General features: G+C 40.3%; 1 protein-coding gene across 3 annotated transcripts; it reads left to right on the top strand.

Annotated features, from left to right (window-relative positions):
• The first annotated feature begins 5,215 nt into the window (after positions 1 to 5,215).
• On the top strand, positions 5,216 to 21,624 carry BZW1 (basic leucine zipper and W2 domains 1). Of its 3 annotated transcripts, none has more exons than XM_026667927.2 (12): positions 5,216 to 5,329; positions 8,447 to 8,520; positions 10,452 to 10,628; positions 10,997 to 11,091; positions 13,074 to 13,139; positions 13,451 to 13,586; positions 14,573 to 14,682; positions 15,420 to 15,590; positions 17,080 to 17,226; positions 17,524 to 17,662; positions 20,972 to 21,094; positions 21,181 to 21,624. In XM_026667927.2, exons 2-12 carry the CDS (start codon positions 8,457 to 8,459, stop codon positions 21,210 to 21,212), a joined length of 1,260 nt encoding a protein of 419 aa, XP_026523712.1. In that variant the 5' UTR covers positions 5,216 to 5,329; positions 8,447 to 8,456; the 3' UTR covers positions 21,213 to 21,624. The 3 variants fall into 3 exon arrangements, with proteins under 3 accessions (XP_026523712.1, XP_026523710.1, XP_087806507.1); XM_026667925.2 differs by having other exon boundaries at positions 5,216 to 5,333; XM_087950381.1 differs by having other exon boundaries at positions 5,216 to 5,710.
• The last annotated feature ends 387 nt before the right edge of the window (positions 21,625 to 22,011 follow it).

Raw genomic sequence — 22,011 nt, 5'->3', positions numbered from 1 at the left:
ACACATGTGAAATTAGATCAATGATTGTACAGTTTTATTGTAAACCAGCCATACCAACATCACTTGAAACAGACAATGTTTGTTTTGGTAGACCTAAGAATAGAATAGAATTCTTTAGAATAGAATAGAATTCTTTATTGGCCAAGTGTGATTGGACACACAAGGAGTTTGTCTTTGGTGCATATGCTCTCAATGTACATAAGAAAAAATAAAATACATTAATAAAGAATCATACGATACAACACTTAGTGATAGTCATAGGCTACTAATAAGCATCAAATCATACTAGGAAACAAATAAAACAATATAAATTGTAAACATATAAGCAACACGGTTATAACCATAAGTGGGAATAGGTAATAGGAAGGATGAGAATAATAATAGTAATACAGTTTTATTAAGTAGTTTGACAGTGTTGTGGGAATTAGTTGTTTAGCAGAGTGAAAGCATTCAGGGAAATACTGTCCTTGTGTCTAGCTGTTCTGGTATGCAGTGCCCTATAGCGTCGTTTTGAGGGTAGAAACAATTTATGTCCAGGATGTGAGGGGTCTGTAGATATTTTCACAGCCCTTTTTGACTTGTGCAGTATACAGATCCTCAATGGAAGGCAGGTTGGTAGCAATTGTTTTTTCTGCAGTTTTAATTATCCGTTGAAGTCTGTGTCTGTCTTGTTTGGTTGCAGAGCCAAACCAGACAGTTATAGAGGTGCAGATGACAGACTCAATAATTCCTCTGTAGAACAAGCCACGGTCATCCACATCTTCAAAAAGGGAGACCCCAGCCTAGTTGAAAATTACAGACCAATCTCCTTATGCTGTGTCACCTGTAAAGTCATGGAATCAATTATTAACAAATCCATTATCCTCCACTTAGAGACAAACAACCTACTCTCTAATAAACAATTTGGTTTCAGAAAACTATTCTGTAATCTGCAACTCTTACACTGCAAAAACATATGGACTACACAACTCGATCAGGGCAAAGCAATAGACACAATTTACATAGACTTTTATAAAGCCTTTGATTCAGTGGTACACAACAAACTGCTAAAACTAAAATCATATGGATAAGCGCACCAACATGCCTACCGTCCCTGTCCTATTGTTTCTTTTATTTTTCTTATATGTACCCATTTCATGTATTCATAACTATGTTTTTACTTATACCTATTATCTTATAAGCGATTGACAAATCAAAATAAATAAATAAATAAAAATAAATAAAATTGAATCAGCAGTTCTTTGGACAGTTTGATCTGAGTTGGCGCAGAAAGAACATTCTTTGTTGTGCTTTATTGATGACATTTTTGATGTTAGATGCCTATTTTAAGTCTTGAGATATGATAGAATCTAGACATTTGAAGGTCTCTACTGTTGATACTGTGTTGTCTAGTATTGTAAGAGGTGGTTGTATAGGAGGGTTTCTCCTAAAATCTACCACAATTTCTATAGTTTTAAGTGTATTTAGTTTAAGATTGTTCTGGTTGCACCATAAGGCTAGTTGTTCAACCTCCTGTCTGTGTGCAGATTCATCGCTGTCTCGAATGAGACCAATCATTGTTGTATCATCTGCAAACTTCAGAGAGCTCTTTTGAGATGCAATCATTGGTATATAGTGAGAAGTGGAGAGAGCACACAGCCTTGGGGGGGGCCCTGTGCTAATTGTACAGGTATCTAATGTGATTTTGCCTAGCTTCACCTGCAGCTTCCTGTCAGGAAGCTTATGATCCATTTACAAGTGTGATTAGGTACAGCTAGCTGATTTAGTTTAGTTAGAAAAAGTATCTGGAATGATGGCATTGAATGCTGAGCTGAAGAGGACCCTTGCATAGGTCTTTAGAGATTCAAGATAGCTCTGGCTTGTGGAGGGGGGGAGTACTTCATTGAAAAACTTAAAACATTTAAAGCAGAGATAAATATTGGCCACTTTTGTTTTTCTAACATTTGCTCCCTCTGCCATAAAGAGTTAAGCTGCCAAATTGGCAAAGCTATCTGCCTTCTGTTTATTTTTTGTTGAAAGATGTGCCATTTTTCACTTATATTTTTTTCTACAGTGCAGCTTAAGTCAAGTGGACGAACAACCTAATTTATTTATTTATTGAATTTATATTGCCACCTATTTGCTCATTGGGACTTGAGGCAGCTTGCAGAATGTAAAACCATATTTAAAATAAAAACCAATAAAAACTAACACAAAGAATCAAATAAATTAATAACATACAATAGAATAAAATCTGGGACAAAATAAATAAAAAGCACCCCCAACTCCCACTCCGATGACAGCAGATCACACAAGCCATTTGATGGGCTCCATCCTGCTCTGGGTTCCCCAGGCCCGCTGGCAGAGCCAGGTCTTCAGTGCCTTCCAGAAGAGTATTAGAGAGGGGGCCATTCTAATCTCTGGGGTAATGATGTTCCACAGAGAGGAAGCCACCACAGAGAAGGCCCTTCTTCTGGGTTCTACCAGGTGTATCTCCCTCAGGGTTAGGGTTAGGGTTAGACTCCCTGCTCTAATGGGTTGGATAAATATGACTAGCAAGAGACGTTCCCTCAGATAATCTGGTCCCAAGCCATGAAGGTCTTTAAAGGTGACAACCAGAACCTTGAATTGCACCCGGAAGCAAATCGGCAACCAATGCAGGTCTCGCAGGAGAGGTGAAACAGGTGCACACCGGGGTCTGCACAAAACCATGTAGACCTGCATTTTGCACCAACTGGATCTTCCGGATGTTCTTCAAGGGTAGCCCATGTAAAGCGCGTTGCAATAATCAAGACGGGAAATGACTAGGGCATGAGTGACTGAGTAGGAACCGTTGGTCCAGGAAAGGGCGTAACTGGTGCACAACCTGCAGTTGCGTGAAGGCCATCCTGGCCACGACTGCCACCTGCTCTTCGAGTAGGAGTCATGAATCCAGGAAAACCACTAGATTATACACAGGTTCTGTTTGGGGTAGTGCCACCCCATCCAAGACCAAAGGTGGCAATTCTCCCTGAGCCAACGAACTCCAGACCCAGAGCCACTTGGTCTTGCAAGGGTTTAGTTTCAACCCATTGCTCCCCATCCAGCCCCTAACAGCCTCCAGGCACTACGAGAGGGAGGACACAGCACATGCCAAGACATACAGCTGGGTATCATCAGCATATTGGTGATACCTCAGTCCACGATGATGGATGATCTCACCCAGCGGTTTCATATAAATGTTGAACAGAAGTGGAGAGAGTACTGAACCTTGGGGAATCCCATAAAGCAGTGGGCGAGGACTGGATCTCTCCTCTATCAAAACTGACTGAGAGCGGTCACCGAGGAAGTGAACCAGGACAGTACAAGGCCTCCTACTCCCATTCCCCCAAAGCCGCCCCAGGAGAATCCCATAGTCAGTGGTATTGAAAGCCGCTGAGAGATCAATTAGAGCAAGGATGGATGCACTACCCCCATCCTGCTCCCATCAGAGGCCATCCAAGTGTGACCAATGCCATTTCTGCCCAAATCCTTGCCTGAATCCCGACTGGGAGGAGATAATCCGTTTCATCCAGAAACCTCTGGAACTGCTGCACGACCACCTTCTCAACAACTTTCCCCCAAAAGAGAAGATTGGAGAGAGGTTGGAAATTATTCAACTGGGTGGAATCAAGAGATGGCTTCTTAAGAAGAGGGTGGACCACAGCCTCCTTAAAGTGCTGGAGCACTGTCCGTCCCCCACCCGTAGGGAAGCATTAATCACCCCCAGAGCCCACCCGTCACTTCCTGGGAAGCTTTCACAAGCCAGGAGGGACATGGGTCTAAATAAAACACAGGTGTTTGTGGGCATATTCCCTAGGATCCTGTCCACTTCCTCAGGAGCAACAGGGTCAAACTGTTCCCAGATAACAGGGCAAGAACCTGCCTCAGGAGCTTCCACCAGACCAGCAACCACACCGGCATCTAACTGGGAATGAAGTAGAGCGATTTTGTCTTCCAGAAAATTTCTCAGTGCGCCCCTTCAGGTGGACCTCAATCTCCTCCTTCCCCAGGAGACAGCTCACCTTAAAGAGGGTCACTGGGCAATTATCTGCAGACGCAATTAGTGTAGAAAAGTATTTACACTTTGCCACATGAATCGCCCTGAGGTAGGCCTTAATAGCTCTTACCTGTGTTTGATCGAGTTCATCCCATCTTCCGTTAGCGCCACTCTAGACGTCTTCTTATGTGTCTAATACTTAATACCACATAATGAATCACAGAATTTGAATCCTGATCATAACTTGACACCTCCCCCTTGTTAATAAGAACTTTGTTAATATTTTATTAGTAATAATTTGTGCCACTGCATGAAGACGTGTATGGCTACATAGCCACATATACTGCTAAATTTACTTCTCAAGTAAATTCTCGAGTACACTGTTTGGAAGGGAGCAAGGTATACAAAAAAAATCCACATTGCAGCATCCTTACAGCATTTATTACAGCATGGCCATTGTGGGTTTGCAGAGTGGATATCAACTTTTATAGACTTGATGGACTCTACCCATTTCTTTCCAGGACAGCTGTGCAACTTAAGATGCTATTCCCTATATAGCGCTCTTCTTAGCAGAAAACTTGTGAACAGATCGTTTTCCTGAGAAGGAAAGGCAGATCTCAGCTGATGAAAAGAGCAGCCCGATCCTTTTCTCATGGGGCGCCTGGTGCTAACTTCTGGGCGTGCCAGCATGCAGGAAAGCCCCGGGGGACAGACTGGACTCTCAGTTACGTCTAGGTTGTTATTAGGTGGCCTTAGCCAACCAGGCGCTTTCCAATTTACACCGGCCACGTTGGCTGGGAACTGTGTCCGCCGACCCTTTTGTAGAAAATTGGATTTCTTATAGTCAGATTCACACAGTGGTATCGGACGAGATCCCGGGAGACAGTGAGTTCTGCTTCCGCCTGAGGGACAAAGCGAGCTGGGTGACCTTGGGCCAGTCCCCCACCGCTTCCCCAGTCCTAGGAACCAAGAAAGAGCAAGCCATTCCCGAAACCTTGCCAAGAAAACTGCAGTTATTTGTCCAAACAAATAACAACGACAGATCTGCTGTAGGCCTCCCCTTGTCCTTTTCCATGGCGGAAAAGTAACAAATGAAGCGCGGCTGTTGGTCGCGCTTGGGTATCACCCCCCGCCATAAGTGACGAAGGCACGAAGGGGTTTTTTTTTCCCGGGAGGGGAGCCTTCACAGTAAGTTCTCGCGTCATTTCTGCTTCTCGCGAGAGGTTGAGGGGGAGGAGCCTGAAGATACAACTGCCTCAAACCACCCCCTCCGTCCTCCTCGCGTCGCTGGTAAAGCTCGTGCTCCTTGGACGTTCCTTTCCTGCCTTAAAAGTCGGTGAGGCTCGAGACGGAGTGGGGAGGCGGGCGTGGGGGACGTTCGGAACGCGCGCCTGGATAGTAACGGCCGCGCTGGTCGGCCCTCTTTCCTCCCCCCTCCCCTACGTCCTCTGGCGCGGCCTGGCCTGACCTGTCGGGTAACAAAGCGGCGGCCTCTGTTGGTTGGTGACGTCGCCGCTGCCGCCGTCGCGGGAGAGAAAAAGAGAGGGAGAGAGAGACCCGAGGCGGCGGCGGCGGCAGCGGCGGCGGTGGTGGCCGGGAGGAACAAGCGGGACTCTAGCCTAGCCGTGGCGGTGCTTGTGAGAGACATCCGCCCTTCCCTCGGCCATCGCTTCCACCTCCTGCAGTAGCGGCCGCCTCCGCCCGGAGGGCTCGGTGGGTAGAACGAAGAGAAGGAAAAGAACGAGGAGGCGCTGTGGGAGATGAAAGGAGGACGGAGGGGGGGGGGGGGGAAGGGTGCTTTCCCCCCCCCTTTCTATCCTAGACAGCTACGTTCGGTAGAAAAGGAAAAGAAGAAGCGCCACACCATGTTCCCGGGCTGCTCTTCTGTGGAGTGGGCTGTAACGTAGTGAGAAGGAAGGTTGCCAGGGATCCCGAGGCTCCCTGGGCGTACCTGGAGGAGGAGCCTGGTAGTAACTTGATCAGAGAAGGCGAGAAATATAAATATTTGTCTCTCCTTTAACCCGATTATTATTAACCGTTTTTCCCCCTGGGTGTATATATGAAAGATGGCCCTCTAAGTAGGGTTTTGAGGATCGTGCTTTTTAGGATTACATTTTTTCTTTAATAATAGACTAAAAAAGACAAGGAAAAATAAATACTGTATTTAATATTTCCCCCAAGAGTTCAGAATGGGCCTTGTAAGAAATGGCTTTGTTTCCCAAACTCTTTACTGGAGGCTCAGTAAACTAGGATAAAGTATTCAAATGGACACAGCACACGCTTGTGCACACAGACATTTAATACCCATTTATAGGGGGAAAATAGGAATGTTTTTTTCCATTTTTGGGGAAATCATTCTAGTTCTGCACTGTTCTACTATTGTTTTGCTTTCTCAAGACTACCAAGAAGTAGCCCTACTTCCGAATGTAACATTATTCCAATTTTAAGGAGAAATACAGTACCTATTACCGTATAGGCAGGCCACATCCTGTGGAACCAACATTGCCAGGAACAGTGGAAATGGGGCAGATAATTTCACTACCCTTTTTGCTCTCCTTTTCCCATCCTTGTCTAAGGAATCTTAATTTGTTATTTTAATTCCAGCCTAGCTTGTGGAACTCTGAAGAAACATTGTTTCTTTTTTCTTTTTGCCTGCATGTGATTATTATCTTCTCTCACTGTTTTTGTACTACTTATTAATGTTCAATATTTAGTGTATTATAGTTGTGTATTTACATTAATGTAAATTGAATGGAGGCTCCCCTTTTTGCTTGTTAGAAAGGAGATAGACTTTTAACAGGATATTCTGTGTTGCAGTCTTTCCTTATTAGCTACTTTTTATATATATTTAGTTTTCCAGAATTTATATTGAGATTATAGTCCTAATATACATGAATGGAACTAGTTTCTGAAAGACTGTTGTAGGTTATTATTAACTTTGCCTTACTATTGGTTTAGTGTAAATACTGACAATCCAGCTTGTTCTTATTTTATGTTGATACAGAGCACTGGTAAAATCAGAAAGACAGAACCTTTTTTTTTTTTTTCAAAGCATAACTTATCCCTTAATTAATTTTGAGGCTTTCAGTAAGGAGATTTGTTCTGGCTTCAATCAATGAAATTTGTTTAATTACTGGTTCACTGAATTTGAATTTCCAGTATGATTTCAATTGTGATTTTGAGAGTTCCTGCAATTATGTCACAGCTTTGAAATTGGGACAGCTGTAGGTAGAAGTAGTCTGAAAAGAGAGAAGGGAATGTCATGCAAAGTATATTCCTGAGGGATACAGTTTGATTCATCCATCAAGTTGAGTCATTCCCCTTTAACTGCCTGTCAGCCTTAAACAGCAATTTACATATTATTATTCCCTGCTTTCTGCTTTAATCTAAAAATATATAGAAGGAAAATAGGATTTACAGGCAAAATGGCAGCAAGGGAACTTGTTTCAAAATTGCTATAATATTTAATTGGAGATACAGATAATCCCATAATCTAGTGAGCAAATGCTCCTACTAGTCTTCACAAGAAAAATAACAACTTTGGCCTGTTGCAATTATGCAAGTCATAGTATTTGTGTGAACCAGACAGGTTTTCACCATTCTGTCCTCATAGTGATGATACAGCCCCCTTCACTAGTTACAGCAACAGTAACAGAAGGCAATAGTGCCTGGTTTCTGTTTGTTCCTATTCCTACTTATAACACTTACAATAATAGAATTAATTAGAACAGACTGAACTAGAACAGTTTATAATAGAGAAGTGAATTTTAAAACATCTTCCTATGTGATGACTCAGTGAAGGAGTCTTGAGGAAGCTGTCTTAAGACAGGGCAGTTAAAAAGTATACTTGGTACTTGGACTATCCAATCTCACAATAGAAAAGATATACAGCTGCTCTGAACTATGCTACAAGTAAGCCTTCCAAGACAAGATACAAACTGACTATCAAGGTATCTTTACAGACTCTTCTTAATCAGAAGTCTACCAATGCAAAGAATGCCTTTTAATTCCTGCTGTGAACATTGCAGTTCTCCAGAAAAATAACATATTATAAAGAAAAACAGTTGCTTTTCCCCCCTCGGTTGTAGTAGGAATTTGATCTTCCTAATGTTCTCTTTAAATGCAATAGGAATTAACTTGAGATAAGATTACATGTGATTGTTCTTACTTGTTATGCAATAATAAACTTGCCACCTTGGTAACTATGTATTCTATAAATCACTATTTTGTAGTTAACAAAACTTGTTTCTGGTTAACGTTCCAGATTTAAATATAAATATGTGGTTTAAGACTCATTTTTAGTGGCATTGTAGACATGGCAGTTTTGGGAATGGGAAAAACCTGTGTACTCTGATGTGTTTAGCTAGTAAATGTGTTGACAAAAATCTTTCTAAATCCTTAAGGATTACTTTCTTAACCAATATATCTTCAATTTGTTGCTTATCACAGGGTGTCTTTTATGAATAATCAAAAGCAGCAAAAGCCAACGCTATCAGGCCAGCGTTTTAAAACTAGGAAAAGAGGTAAGCATAATCATATGCCTGTGTAATCAATTTATTTTTATCAATTACAAATTACCACATCCCTGTAAAGATTGATTTGTAATATGTACTTTTGATGGTTTTATTAATGAATCTTATTCAAGACCTGTTGAAAACATGTTTACATAGTAATAAACATAGAATCAACATCTCTGATTTTTTTCCTTATTACTAACTATTGAAATGATTATTAATATAGTCCATCTAAAATCTTAAAGTTCATGAATCAGATCCTGAGTCTTATTCCTAGTCACTGATTTTTTAATCAGTCTGACAATTATATTTTCTGTATTAAATTCACACAAGACTGTTGAGTTAATGGAATCTGTATTTGAGGAAATGTGCATTTTTACTTCTTCAAAAAGGTTGATTGGGCAGTCTGAAGGAAGGTTTAACTAGGGTCATACTGTATTTTTTCATTTTATGCTTCAGGTACAAATAGTCCTTGACTTATGACCACAATGGAGCCCCAAATTTCTGTTGCTATGCAAGGCAGTTAAATGTTGCACTCCATTTTATGACCTTTTTTTGCCACAGATAAGTGAATCATTGCAGTTGTTAAGTGAATTGTGCAGTTGTTAAGCAAATTCAGCTTCCTCCATGGACTTTGCTTGTTGGAAGCTGGCTGGGAAGGTCACAAATGGTGATCACATGAGCCACAGTGCAACTCTCGTAAATAGATGTCAGTTGCCAAGTGCCTGAGTTTGGATCACGTGACCATAGGACTGCTGCAACAATTGTTAAGTGTGAAAACTGGTCATAAATCACTTTTTTCAGCACTTTTCATACTTTGGTTACTAAGCAAATGGTTGTAAGTTGAGAACTAACTAGTAATAAAGCATACAATACTTAATTTTATTAATTTTATATATGAAACTGCTATGTGAGAGAGATTGGGCTCTAGAACCAGAGAACAATCCTGATTTTTATCATATTTAAAAAAATACGGACCTTCCTGTTGAGGTAATTCCCCGTTAGGAGAATGAGCACATACAGGGAGACGTATAGAGAGTAATGTTGGAATAATACACACAGAGCACACAGATACACTGTACAGTAAATGTAGGTTTTTACTTCCAGAAAGGTTTAAGCAAAGTTCAAGGTAAGCAGTCCAAAAGTCATTCACAGGTAAATCAGTCAGTTTTTCAATCCAGGGATAATCCAAATATCAAAGTCCAGTGTGAAGAAACAGTTCAGTATCAGATTTACATTAAATCCAGAAATAGCAGTCAATTAGAAGAAATGGAGCAACGGCAATACTTTCCAACAGAAGGAAACAGAGAAACTCACTCAGACACACTCTTCTGAGACTAAGACTAAACAACCCAGGTTTCTGGCTCCATCTTATGGCTGTTTGAGAAACCACACCCAATTGCATGCTCTTGCATTCCCTTAAAGATATAGTACTAAAATGTTTATCCTGGTTTATATATTTCTAACCCAAATACCTGTTAGGTGACTTATATTCCTAATACTTCCTTTACATGATATTATGTTTATAAAGGAAAACTGTATTGCCTTAGTGCCTGTCAGCAGAATTTGAGGAGAAATTTAATGTAAACCATTTCTGGTTTTGTTTTCATTTTTCTTTAGATTACTTAGATTTGAATTTACAAATGTAACAATTATATTTTAAAAGGTGTTTCTCTTTAGTAATATATTTTGGGCACATTATCTGAGAATAACCCCTAGTGAATTCAACAGATGGTACTTTGACTATGTATTACTCTGAATCAATGTAGTTAGCAACTGAAATGTTTGCATAGAACTTTAAACTCTTTGCCTAACATGTTTGAATTTAATGGGATCCTTGACTTTCCTTTTGGCTGATCTGATTCTCAGCATGAAATCAATAACTCCAATTACCCTGATTTTCTTTTCAGATACATTTACAGTATTACTTTTTATTGCAGATGAAAAAGAGAGGTTTGACCCCACTCAGTTTCAGGACTGTATTATTCAAGGTTTAAATGAAACTGGCAGTGATTTGGAAGCAGTAGCAAAATTCCTTGATGCTTCTGGAGCAAAACTTGATTATCGTCGCTATGCAGAGACACTCTTTGATATTCTGGTGGCTGGTGGAATGCTGGGCAAGTATCTTTATTTTGTTCAAATTTTTTATTTTATTTAACAAATCATAAAATACAAAAATACAAAGAAAGATGAAGATAAAATAGGGGAGGAAAGGGGGAAGAGAAAAGTGTAGGGTAGAGGGAAAAAAGAAAAAAAAACAAGTTTCTTTATTGACTGGTCAATTTATGATCACATGGATCCACTATGAAATTCTAATTTGTTTTTCAGAATTGCTTTTACACATATAAAATTTGAAAGTGATCTGTAGTATTGGGTGTAATATGGGTTGTTTAAATTTTGACTGTTTCAACAAATATCTTGTAGAAAATAGAAAAACAATTTCTATTAAGTTTTTCTTATAATTAAAATAATCAATTTTTAACAGCCCCAGGTGGTACCTTGGCAGATGACATGATGCACACAGATGTCTGTGTATTTGCTGCACAAGAAGACCTAGAAACAATGCAAGCATTTGCTCAGGTTTGTGTGTTTTATTATTTTCTTGATTCTATCTTTCTATAGCAGGGGTGGGCAAACTTTTTGGCTCGGGGGGCCGCATTCACTTTTAAAATTTGACAGACGGGCCGGGTCAGCACAAGATTTTTTGGGAATCGCCCCCCCTTCCCCCCCTTCTTCTCCTCCTTCCCCTCCCCTCGGAGGCCCCCTGAGTCAGGAGTTGCTACTGCCGGCACGGCTCCACGCGGCTCCAGTCCCACGTTGCCTCGGGAAGGGAAAGGCAAAAAGGAAGAGCCGCGGCGGTGCTTTGCAACAGCAGCAGCGGCACCGGAGGTTCAGGCTCAGCGGCTCCTGGTTTTGCCTTTCCCTTCCCAAGGCAACGCGGGACTGGAGCCGCGCGGAGCTGCGCCGGCGGTAGCAACTCCTGACAGCCCCAGCCGGACACCTGAGCAGAGCCCGGGCAGAACTGCCTGTTGCTGCTGCAGGCGCTGCTGCGGGTGTCTGGCTGCCCAAGTAAAGAACCGCACCAGCTCAGGGCAACTGTGAGGAGCAAGAGGGGAGAGGCAGAGAAGGAGGCAGAGAAGGAGGAGAGCACCTGGCCAGTTGGGGGAGGCTTCTTGTGCTGCGAAAGAGGCGGCTACTAATCTCCGGCTTTGCTCCGCTTCTCCAATGGTCCGGCACCACCCTGTTCTTCTTGTGCTGCGAAAGAGGCGGCTAATGATCTCCGGCTCCACTCTGCTTCTCCAACATCCGGCGCTGCCCTGTTCTGTGCGCCGGCTGCTCGGACTTGCTGGGCCTGACACAGAACAGGGTGGCGCCGGATGTTGGAGAAGCAGAGCGGAGCCGGAGATCATTAGCCGCCTCTTTTGCAGCACAAGAAGAACAGGGTGGTGCCGGACCATTGGAGAAGCGGAGCAAAGCCGGAGATTAGTAGCTGCCTCTTTCGGCGCAGAAAGCTTCCCCCAACCAGCCGGCTGGTCTCTTCCTCCTCGGCCATACAAAACAAACAGACAGAGAAGGAGGAGAGCAGCTGGTCAGTTGGGGGAGGCTTCTTGTGCTGCCAAAGAGGCAGCTAATGATCTCCGGCTCCGCTCTGCTTCTCCAACATACGGCACCGCCCTGTTCTGTGCGCCGGACTTGCTGGGCCTGACACAGAACAGGGTGGCGCCAGATGTTGGAGAAGCAGAGCGGAGCCGGAGATCATTAGCCGCCTCTTTCGCAGCACAAGAAGAACAGGGTGGTGCCGGACCATTGGAGAAGCGGAGCAAAGCCGGAGATTAGTAGCTGCCTCTTTCGGCGCAGAAAGCTTCCCCCAACCAGCCGGCTGGTCTCCTCCTTCTCTGCCTGTTTGTTCTGTATGGCTGAGGAGGAGGAGACCAGCTGAGAAGCACGCTGCCAGGCGGGGGCCACGCGGTGCAGGGCAATACGCCACCGCCCAGCCCTGGCTTGGGAAAGCAGTGGGCGTTCCCCGGGTGGTGGCCTTGGCCCCGCTAGCAGGGAAGCAGCTGCCCCGCTCCGTGTTGTGTGTGCAATTTTTTGGCGCGCGGCGCGGGGTCTCTTGGCTGGCCCCAATTTTTTTTTCAGAGGGGATTTTTTTTTTTCCAGAGGCGGGCCGTATTAAAATGACCAACGGGCCGGATGTGTCCCGCGGGCCGTAGTTTGCCCACCCCTGTTCTATAGTATGATACATCAGTATACTAAAACTATATAAACGACTTACCGGAATTGAGCATTTTATTTCTTAATCCTGATCATTTTCATTTATTTTATTCTACTTTTATTATTTTTATAAATTACTATTATAATTAACTCAAGGCAATGAACACACTGCTTTCTTCTCCTATTTTCCCCACCAGAACAACCCTGTGAGGTGTGTTTAGCTGAGAGAATGACTAGCTCAAAGTCACCCAGCCAACTTTCAAGGCAGAATTAGAACTCTCACTCTCCTGTTTTCTAACCTGTTGCTTTAACCACCTCACCAAACTTGCTCTCTATCTATTTTATAGGTCTTTAACAAGCTGATCAGGCGATACAAATACCTGGAAAAAGGCTTTGAGGATGAAGTTAAAAAGGTACTCTGTGAAAACTAGATTTTTACCTTATCTTGCCAAAAATAATGGATTTTATTATGTAGTACTAGACTTGTCTGCTTCTGCAGGTCATTTGCTAGCTGGGGGAAAAGGGGAGAAAAGTTTTATTCACTGTATAACAATTTTACTGCATGCGTACACATTGAGAGAAAGTAATTACAAACGTCTTTTGAGCAGTGTAATGTGAAAAAGTGATAGTTTTTGATGACTCACATAAAATCCTTTTAATACTGTAGTATGGCTTCAGTATCTCATTTGTTTCAAAATGTTTGTTACTGTATTTCCTCTTGCAGTTGCTGCTCTTCTTGAAAGGTTTTTCAGAGTCAGAGCGGAACAAACTGGCCATGCTAACGGGTATACTTCTGGCCAATGGGACACTTAATGCATCAATTCTCAACAGCCTGTATAATGAGAATCTTGTTAAAGAAGGTAATTAAAGAAATCTTGCCTTTGATGCAGTTTCTTCCTTGTTGTTCACATGCTATTTTCATAGTACAGTTAGTCCTTTGTCTTATGACCAGTCGCTTAGCTACCGTTTGAGGTTCCAGTAGACCCCTCAAAGGTATTTATGACTGGTTCTGATGGATTATCCCCCGCTAAAATGACCAGGATTCAGCAACTGGCCCACATTTATGGCCATTTTGCAGTGTCTCGTTCATATGACCAAATTTGTGACGTTTTTGTGGGAAATCAGCATTTATTTCCAGTTTTTGCAAAATCTCCATAGCAAACAATGGACTTACTTTCTCAACTGCGAATTCACTTAAGGTGATTTGCTTAGTGACTATCAGAAAAAAAAAGGTAAAATTGAGTCGATCACATGATGACCTGCTTTACTTCCATCATGACTTATGATCATAATGGGCAGCCTTTATTACAGACACATGACTGTGTGTTCATAGATATTGTGTATTCAGTTTAAAACTAAAGTTGCTTCTAAAGTTTAAACATAAGCTACTGTTATATGACAAGAACAAAATAAAAATAAATAGCATTTGAGGCCAAGGAGCATTGTATTTGTTTTGTCACCATAGAAATTTGTCAAGTTTCATTGTGATACATAGTATTATGCAATTGTTGAACCCCTCTCTGAGGGAGGTGGGCAATTCAGAAATATGAAAAATAAATAAATTATACTTTTTTAAGATCTTCAGCTCCTGCAGGCAGTATGTCTTTCAGTAATAGGGTAGCAAAAACTGTTGAAAAATATTGCTCAGTTGTTAACGTTATTGAGACTCACTTTGACATTTTCCTCTTGAAAAGTCTATTGTAAGTTATAGTGTATGAAGAGGGAGGTTACATGATCTAAATGTATTATTGTCTGGATAAAAAACTTGGAAAGCCTCTATAAGGAGACGGTCATATCCATTCCCACTGTGAAGTCTTAAAAAGTAATTGTGCGCTTTTCTGTGCAGGTGTTTCAGCAGCCTTTGCAGTAAAATTGTTCAAATCATGGATAAATGAAAAAGATATCAATGCAGTTGCTGCTAGCCTTCGTAAGGTCAATATGGATAATAGGCTGATGGTAAGTGGATAGTTTTATAGTCAAAGTGAAACATCTGTTGCTTAAGCAGAGAGTAGTGCATAGCAAGAACATAATTTTTAGCGTGTAGGGATTCCCAGTCAGTGACTGTTCTGCACATAGATGCCTGAAGCACATCTAATAGTTGAATTCACTATTGCACTGGTGGCTAATCATTTTGGGCTCCTGTGCCAATAATTGCACATGCGCTTGTGCACTCACGCTTGCGTGCTATCACCCAGAAGGCAATGTGGGGGGGGGGGGCATGCCCGCACACGTGATCCGCATGATCCATGCGCACTTCTGCGCATGCATGTGTGTCTCCCGTGCCCCCCCCCCCCATGCATGCACGCCAGATACCCGACAATCAGCTGGCGTGCAGTGCATGTGCAGTAGACCTTTTCTGAGCGAGGGCTCACGTGTTGGCAGTAATGGCTCTGCGTGCCACTTCTGGCTCGCGTGCCATAGGTTCGCCACCACGGCACTATTGCATATTTAACTTTTAAAAATCTTCTGAATTTGATATCTTCATTATAATTCACTCTGGTTTGGCATTTTATTATATTTGGTAAATCTTGATTTGAATTCAGTGTTTTAACATAGTATGATCCTCAGGGGAACCTGATAGGAAAATGTATGGTAATAAAAACTAAAATATATGACTCCTCATAATCATTGTGCTAAGCACATCCATGTATAGTTTTTTAATATTTGCAAAAAAAACAAACCATATGTTTCAGGAGCTCTTTCCAGCCAACAAGCAAAGTCTTGAACATTTTACAAAATACTTCACTGATGCAGGATTGAAGGAACTTTCTGAATATGTTCGGAATCAGCAGTGCATAGGGGCTCGTAAAGAATTACAGAAAGAACTTCAAGAGCAGATGTCACGAGGAGATACCTTTAAGGATGTAAGTATGGTTAGCTGGCAAGCAATAGATGAATTCTGTAAGAACTTAATGGAATACCAGAATTATGGAAATAGCCTTTTTAACTGAGTCCTTAATGGTACACATTAGGTATAATAGGACAATAATAGTTTTGGTAAGTTAAATTCTTAAGATTCATGAATTATCTTATTTAACTTCCTCAGTGTAAAACATTGTGCTTTGTTGAAAAATGCTAAGAAAAACCTAAGTCAGTGTTGACTGATCTCAGAAACTAACTAAGATGAGACTTGGTTAAACTTTGAACAAAGATCTACTAGAAATTCTTGGGGCTGTTAGTTAGACTGAAAAATTGAACACATATCCTAAAAGAAGGTAATGATGGCAAACTAATTTCAGAAAACTGGATGGATATAGTCAAAGGGATGTGAGAACAGCTCCAAAGGATCTTTTTACGTTAGAAGATCACTGTCACTATATTTCTCCTGCAGACATTTACTTTAGAAATTTAATGAAAGAATAGTTCATCATAAATATTTGTATGCATGTTATGCATAATTGTACAGGTGTCCTTGATTTAACAACTATTCGTTTAGTGACCGAAGTGCTGAATCCAGTGCTGAAAAAAGTGACATGACTGTTTTTCACATTTATGACCATTGCAGCATCACCATGATCACATCATCAAAATTCAGGCACTTAGCAACCGGCATGCATTTACAGTTGCAGTGCCCTGAGTCATGTGACCACCATTTGTAACCTTCCTAGTCAGTTCCAACAAAGTCCATGGGGGAAATTAGATTTGTTTAATGACTATATGATTCATTTAACCACTGCAGTCATTCACTTAACAACTGTGGCAAAAAGGTTGTAAAATGGGATGTAACTCACTTAGCAACTGCCTTGCTTAACAATTAAACGCAATTTTTTTGTTAACAGTATGTCTCAGCTCTATGGTTGCTGTCCATGTTTTCAGTTTTAACAATTCTTTTATGGAAATGGAGGGAAGTCATTTGACTATGCATGTATTTAAAATTAATGTTCTGAACTTTCTATGTAACATCTAGCAATTATTCCCTACTGTTAACATGCTTTGAGCAGTGCAGAGAAAATTTATTTCAGAAAAAATACTCTTTCAGCCTTGAGTCTGATATTTCAGTGTGATGTTCAATAGCAGTTCAAAATATGTTATAAGTGGTGTTTTTTACATTAAGCATACTACTAAATTTGTATGTTTTTAAATAAAATTGTTATTCTGCCACAAAGTTAAATCTAAATAAAGAATAATGGCAAGCCCACCATTTCAATATTTGTATGGTGAACCAAAGTAGGCTCAAAACATTGTCAGATTCATGAATTATCTTATTTAAGATAAGGGCTTGAGTACAGTGGTTAGTGTTCAAGACCTTGTTTGATTTGGATTCTTGCATAGATTTAGTTAGAGTTCCATTTGAGTTCATTTTATCCAGAGAAATGTCTGGACAAAGCTAATGTGCAAATCCTGATTGCCTAGATCATACCGTATGTCAAGGAAGAAATGAAGAAAAACAACATATCAGAGCAGACTGTAATTGGCATCATCTGGTCTAGTGTAATGAGCACTGTGGAATGGAACAAAAAAGAGGAGCTCGTCGCAGAACAAGCCATCAAGCACTTGAAGGTATAAGCTCGTTTATAGGATTAGCTTTTAAATATTTTTTCGGTCTGTTGCAGGTATCTATCATCCATTTATCTTTCTGAGGATGTTTTGTCTGAGGTTTTCCTGAAGTATTTTTTTCCCCAGAATAATCCTGGTTTTAAAAAGTAGACCTAATGCTATTAAGAAACTACTCCAAATATTTTAATGTTTCTGGACAATATCATTTTTTCTTTATAAGAATTAGAAAAGGCATCTTAAGCAAATGTTTAAATGCAAGTTAGGAAATTATTTATGACAAAATCTCTCCTGTCTTCTCAGCAATACAGCCCTCTTCTTGCTGCCTTTACAACCCAAGGTCAGTCTGAACTGACTCTGTTGCTAAAGATTCAAGAGTACTGTTACGACAACATCCATTTCATGAAAGCCTTCCCGAAAATAGTGGTGCTCTTCTACAAAGGTAATATATAACAAATCTGTCTCTTTTGAAAGCAGAGGAAGTTAACGTATAATCTTGGTTTCTGGTGCTAATTAACTAGGCCTATATGCAGGAATACATTTGGAGCCTCTTATTCCAGTAAAGTTTTTAAAGTTTACTGGAATTTAAGTTTTTGGAAAGCTGTAGAGATTAAATAATTCATAAGCAATACAGCCTCTTATTTGCAATAATTATCAGATATTTATGTTTTGCTCTAGGGATTAATGACTCACTTTGGTGCTAAGTGTTAATGCACAGAACAAAACTAGTCAGGGATTCTGTGAAATAAATAAAATTCTGTGAAAGTGACTTTTCCTTAGAGCACTTCCTCACAATTGTCCAATGCTCAAAGAATGTCTGTGTTTTACTCAAAGAATGCCAGGCTACATGCTGATTACAATGCATTTCCCAGCAGAATGGAGATTCCCCCCACCCCCACCCCAAATATATGTTTTGAATTAATCCAGAATTCCGGGGAGCAGATCTTCACTCCTAAGGATATTCTGCTGTGGAGAGAAAAAAGAGCACATCTCTTTTATTTCTCCTTTTTCTAAAAACTGTTCCACAAGGTCACAAATCCTTTGGGGAGGATAGGGGAGCTTTAGAAGAAGAGAATGACACTAGAGTTCCCTCTAGATTCAGCAAATGCCTCTGAAAGAAATCCTGTTTGTAGAAGGCGGGGGTATGCTGGGTTCTACTTTCTATATTTAGGAATCTTGTCTTGAAAACCAAGCCTCCACGGCACCAAGTAGTATATTCTTATAGAGCACCTTATAAAACAAAGGCTTGTAGGCAGTCCTCTGGATGTTGATGAAAGGTTCCATCCTCTCTTGCCAGACTATTTAAAGTGTCCCTCCTTTTTTTACAATTAGTCTGAAAAGGTTAATCTGATGCAAAGTAAAATCCCCTCCCCTTATGCTTTTGGTCTGCCTGAAAATGGGAGGGGTTGTAATCTGCTGGCATGCCTATTCCTCTTTCCAGTTTAAAACAAGATAGACAAAGCATGCAGAGCATGCATTCTCAAATTCTTTCCAATGCCTTAATAGAAGCTCATTTTCAAGTGACAATGTGAGCGAGGTTTAAAATGGAGGAGCGTGATTACTACTATTGTAGGGTATACTGAGGACCTTTTTCCTCCATAAAACTGAATTGGATCCAGCCCATTTTGAGCTTTATTTCTTTCACTCTCCCCCAATTCAGCCCTATTCTGTTCAAACTTTGGGGTTATATTATTGTTGGATACATTTACATAAGTTTTTTCCTGATGTACTGCTGGTTTTGAAAGAATTTTTAAGAATACAGATAGTCCTCAAGGTATGATTACAATAGGACTGGTATTGCCATCAATAAGCAACCTAGTTATACAGTCATCTTAATCCCAGGATGTATAGGTCTTTAAGTGTGAAATGGTAGGAGTCCTAGGTAAAATGCACCAGGAGGTACACAGATGCCACGGGGCATGGTGGTGCCACAGTCAGCCCACTAGAAAAGGTAGCCAGGTAGGGCTGGCAGGGGCATTGGGAAGGTTTTCTGAAGGCAGTGGGGTTATAAAGAGTATGAGATATCTGTAGCAAGTTTCTTGGAAGACAAGATGATGGGAGCAACTTTACTGGGGTGATTTGTGATCTTCCCTGCCAGCTTTCCCATTACTTGTGAGAAGCTCAGCTTGCTGCAACACTGTGATTGTGACCTAAGCACTTAGATCGCAATTATGTGATTATGAGGATGTTGCGATGGCTGGAACTTGAAGGTCCAGTTGTAAATCCATTGTTTCAAAACCTCCATAACTTTGAACCTGTCGTTAAATGAATGGATTTAAGCCAAGGCATACTTGTAGGTAAAGGTAATCTGGCAATGTTGCACAGCATCTGGGATGGGGCATTAAGGGTATGATAATTTGGAAGCGTATGGGATTAGAATTTTCAGGAGTTGCTGGGGGAAATGGAGGCTTTTTATTTAGTTTGTTAAACCTAAATAAAGGTTTGCCCATCTTTGGGGATGGGAGAAGTGTAAAAGATAGCACTTTTGTTTCTTTAGTTAAATTAATTGCATTTTCTACAGAAGCAAAATGGGAAAACTTTGTATATAGCTGGTGAATTGTTCACCACTTATCTTAATGAATCTTGATTTTTTTAAAAAAGTTAAAATGAAATAACAGAAATTAACATATCTATCCTTAATATAATTATATATCCAGTGAAAACAATTTGCTGCTAACAAAAACTTGGGAGAAATTTAAATTGGTCTTAGAATCACTATAATAGAGTATAAAATCAGAATAGCAATATCACTTACTTATATACCGCTTTATAGTGTTTTACAACCCTCTAAGCTGTTTACAATCAGCATATTGCCCCCAATAATCTGGGTCCTCATTATGTTAAGTATTCAAACTGCTTCCCATGTTATCTATAATTACAGCCCTCATTAGAGAATTTAATTGGGGATAGTTATACCAAAAGTAGGTGGAATTGATGGTAGATTGGAATTCAAATTGACGCTAGAAACGAGCTTCTTGGACTGTGTGTGGAACAAGACAAGCCATTTTATTTCCAGAAATGAAACAGCTTCAGAATACCCAGATTGCAACACTTGGTGAGGAAACTGAAACATTTTAGAGATCACTTAACTATTCTATGCCTAGGATGGCATGTTTTGCACATTGCTATGCAGTAATTGAATGACTTTGGACTAATGGTACATTTCTGAATGTTTGGAATGATTTGCAGTGTGCAAAATGACATTCAGAAGTATTCTGAAGAAGAAAGTTATGAGGCAATGAAAGCCACTTATTGAGGACTGTGGAAAATAATGGGAATTGGAGAACACTTAAGTGTGGTTAAATGCCTACATTCATTATAATTTATTCCAGCGGAGTTTATTGAAGACCCAGCAGAAAATAAAAGAAGTCCCTCCTGATTTAGCCATTCTTAAGATTCTTTTCCATCAGATGCCATAAGTTACTTTTGAAATTATATTTTTCAGATGATTCATAAAGCCGTTATATTTTTAAGAGTAAGGCACTTAATTTGTTTTGTTTCAGCTGCATGGAGTTTGTTTTAGCAACTCTTATGAAGGGATCCTGAAGTTCCTTTTAATACAGAACTTGTGATAATTGACTATCTTTGGGGGGAGTGAGTCTTGAAGAAGACGACCTGTTGTTGTTTTTTTCCTCTCAAGGAGTCACTGGATTGCTGTAGAAAGTCTTGCCTGACCTAGAAGGCAAAGACTAATCCTCCATTCATTGTTTGTGGGATGTGTTGCCTGACAGCCCTGTTTTGTTTTCCACAGCTGAGGTACTCAGTGAAGAACCCATCTTGAAATGGTATAAAGATGCACACCTTGCCAAAGGAAAGAGTGTCTTTCTGGAACAAATGAAAAAGTTCGTAGAATGGCTCAAAAATGCAGAGGAAGGCAAGTAGTCCTACACTTATTAAACTATTAATTATTAGATATCCTAAATATTGTACTCAAGCTGAAATTGTTTGTTTGTCTTTCAGAATCGGAGTCTGAAACTGAAGAAGGTGACTAAATTGTCAAAATGTCAACAGTAAAGCAAACAGGAGCTGTAGATAAAGTGTCATGTTTTGTGTCCTTTTGATTCTTACATCCTACCTCCCTTTATCAAGCATGATATAAGGGCTCTCATAGCAAATTTGTTTGTGTTTTCTAGGGTCCTTAGAAAACACTGAAATTAGGTTTTTAAAACCATGTGTTAGCAGCTTACAGGAGCTCTAGATTTAATTCTTCTAACATTGCATTAATCCTTTTAGTTACATTCTACCTCCTGTATTTTCTACTGTAACATAATTTAAGGCCTTCCACAACTTAAATTCATTTTATCCCTGGGTTTTCTATAAAGGTTTACAGTAGACATGGAAAATTAAATTTGTTATAAAATTCTGTTTGCAGATTAAACTGTACAAGTATCCAAAATCTACAAACCATATTTGTTTGATTTTGTTTGAAAGAGAACTAGACTAAGAATGGATTCTCCTACACCACTGCCTTCTTTCCTTTCAGCTTCTTGGTTTTGATACTCTTGCACTTTTTAGACGGCCCTTAAAGTGTCTTTTTACAGATTATTTTTTCTCAGTGGAATAACAATATTTCTTGTTCTTAATGAAAACACAAATAATTTGAGATTAAATCTTGCAATTGAGTACTATGCAGAAATGATCTGCAAGGGGCCATGCACAAAACTGAAAATATTCATTCCATTGGCATTAAATTTGAAACGGCTGAAAAATGCTAGTGATAATTTTTAATTCTTTAACTATGCAGAAAACTGCACTCATAATAAAAATCTTTCGACTCCCCATCATGATTAT

The sequence above is a fragment of the Notechis scutatus genome, chromosome 1 (assembly GCF_049901735.1).
Source record: "Notechis scutatus isolate UNSWTSFEM ecotype Mainland chromosome 1, rNotScu1.2, whole genome shotgun sequence".
NCBI lineage: Eukaryota > Metazoa > Chordata > Lepidosauria > Squamata > Elapidae > Notechis > Notechis scutatus.
This window is presented reverse-complemented; position numbering and strand designations above follow the sequence as displayed.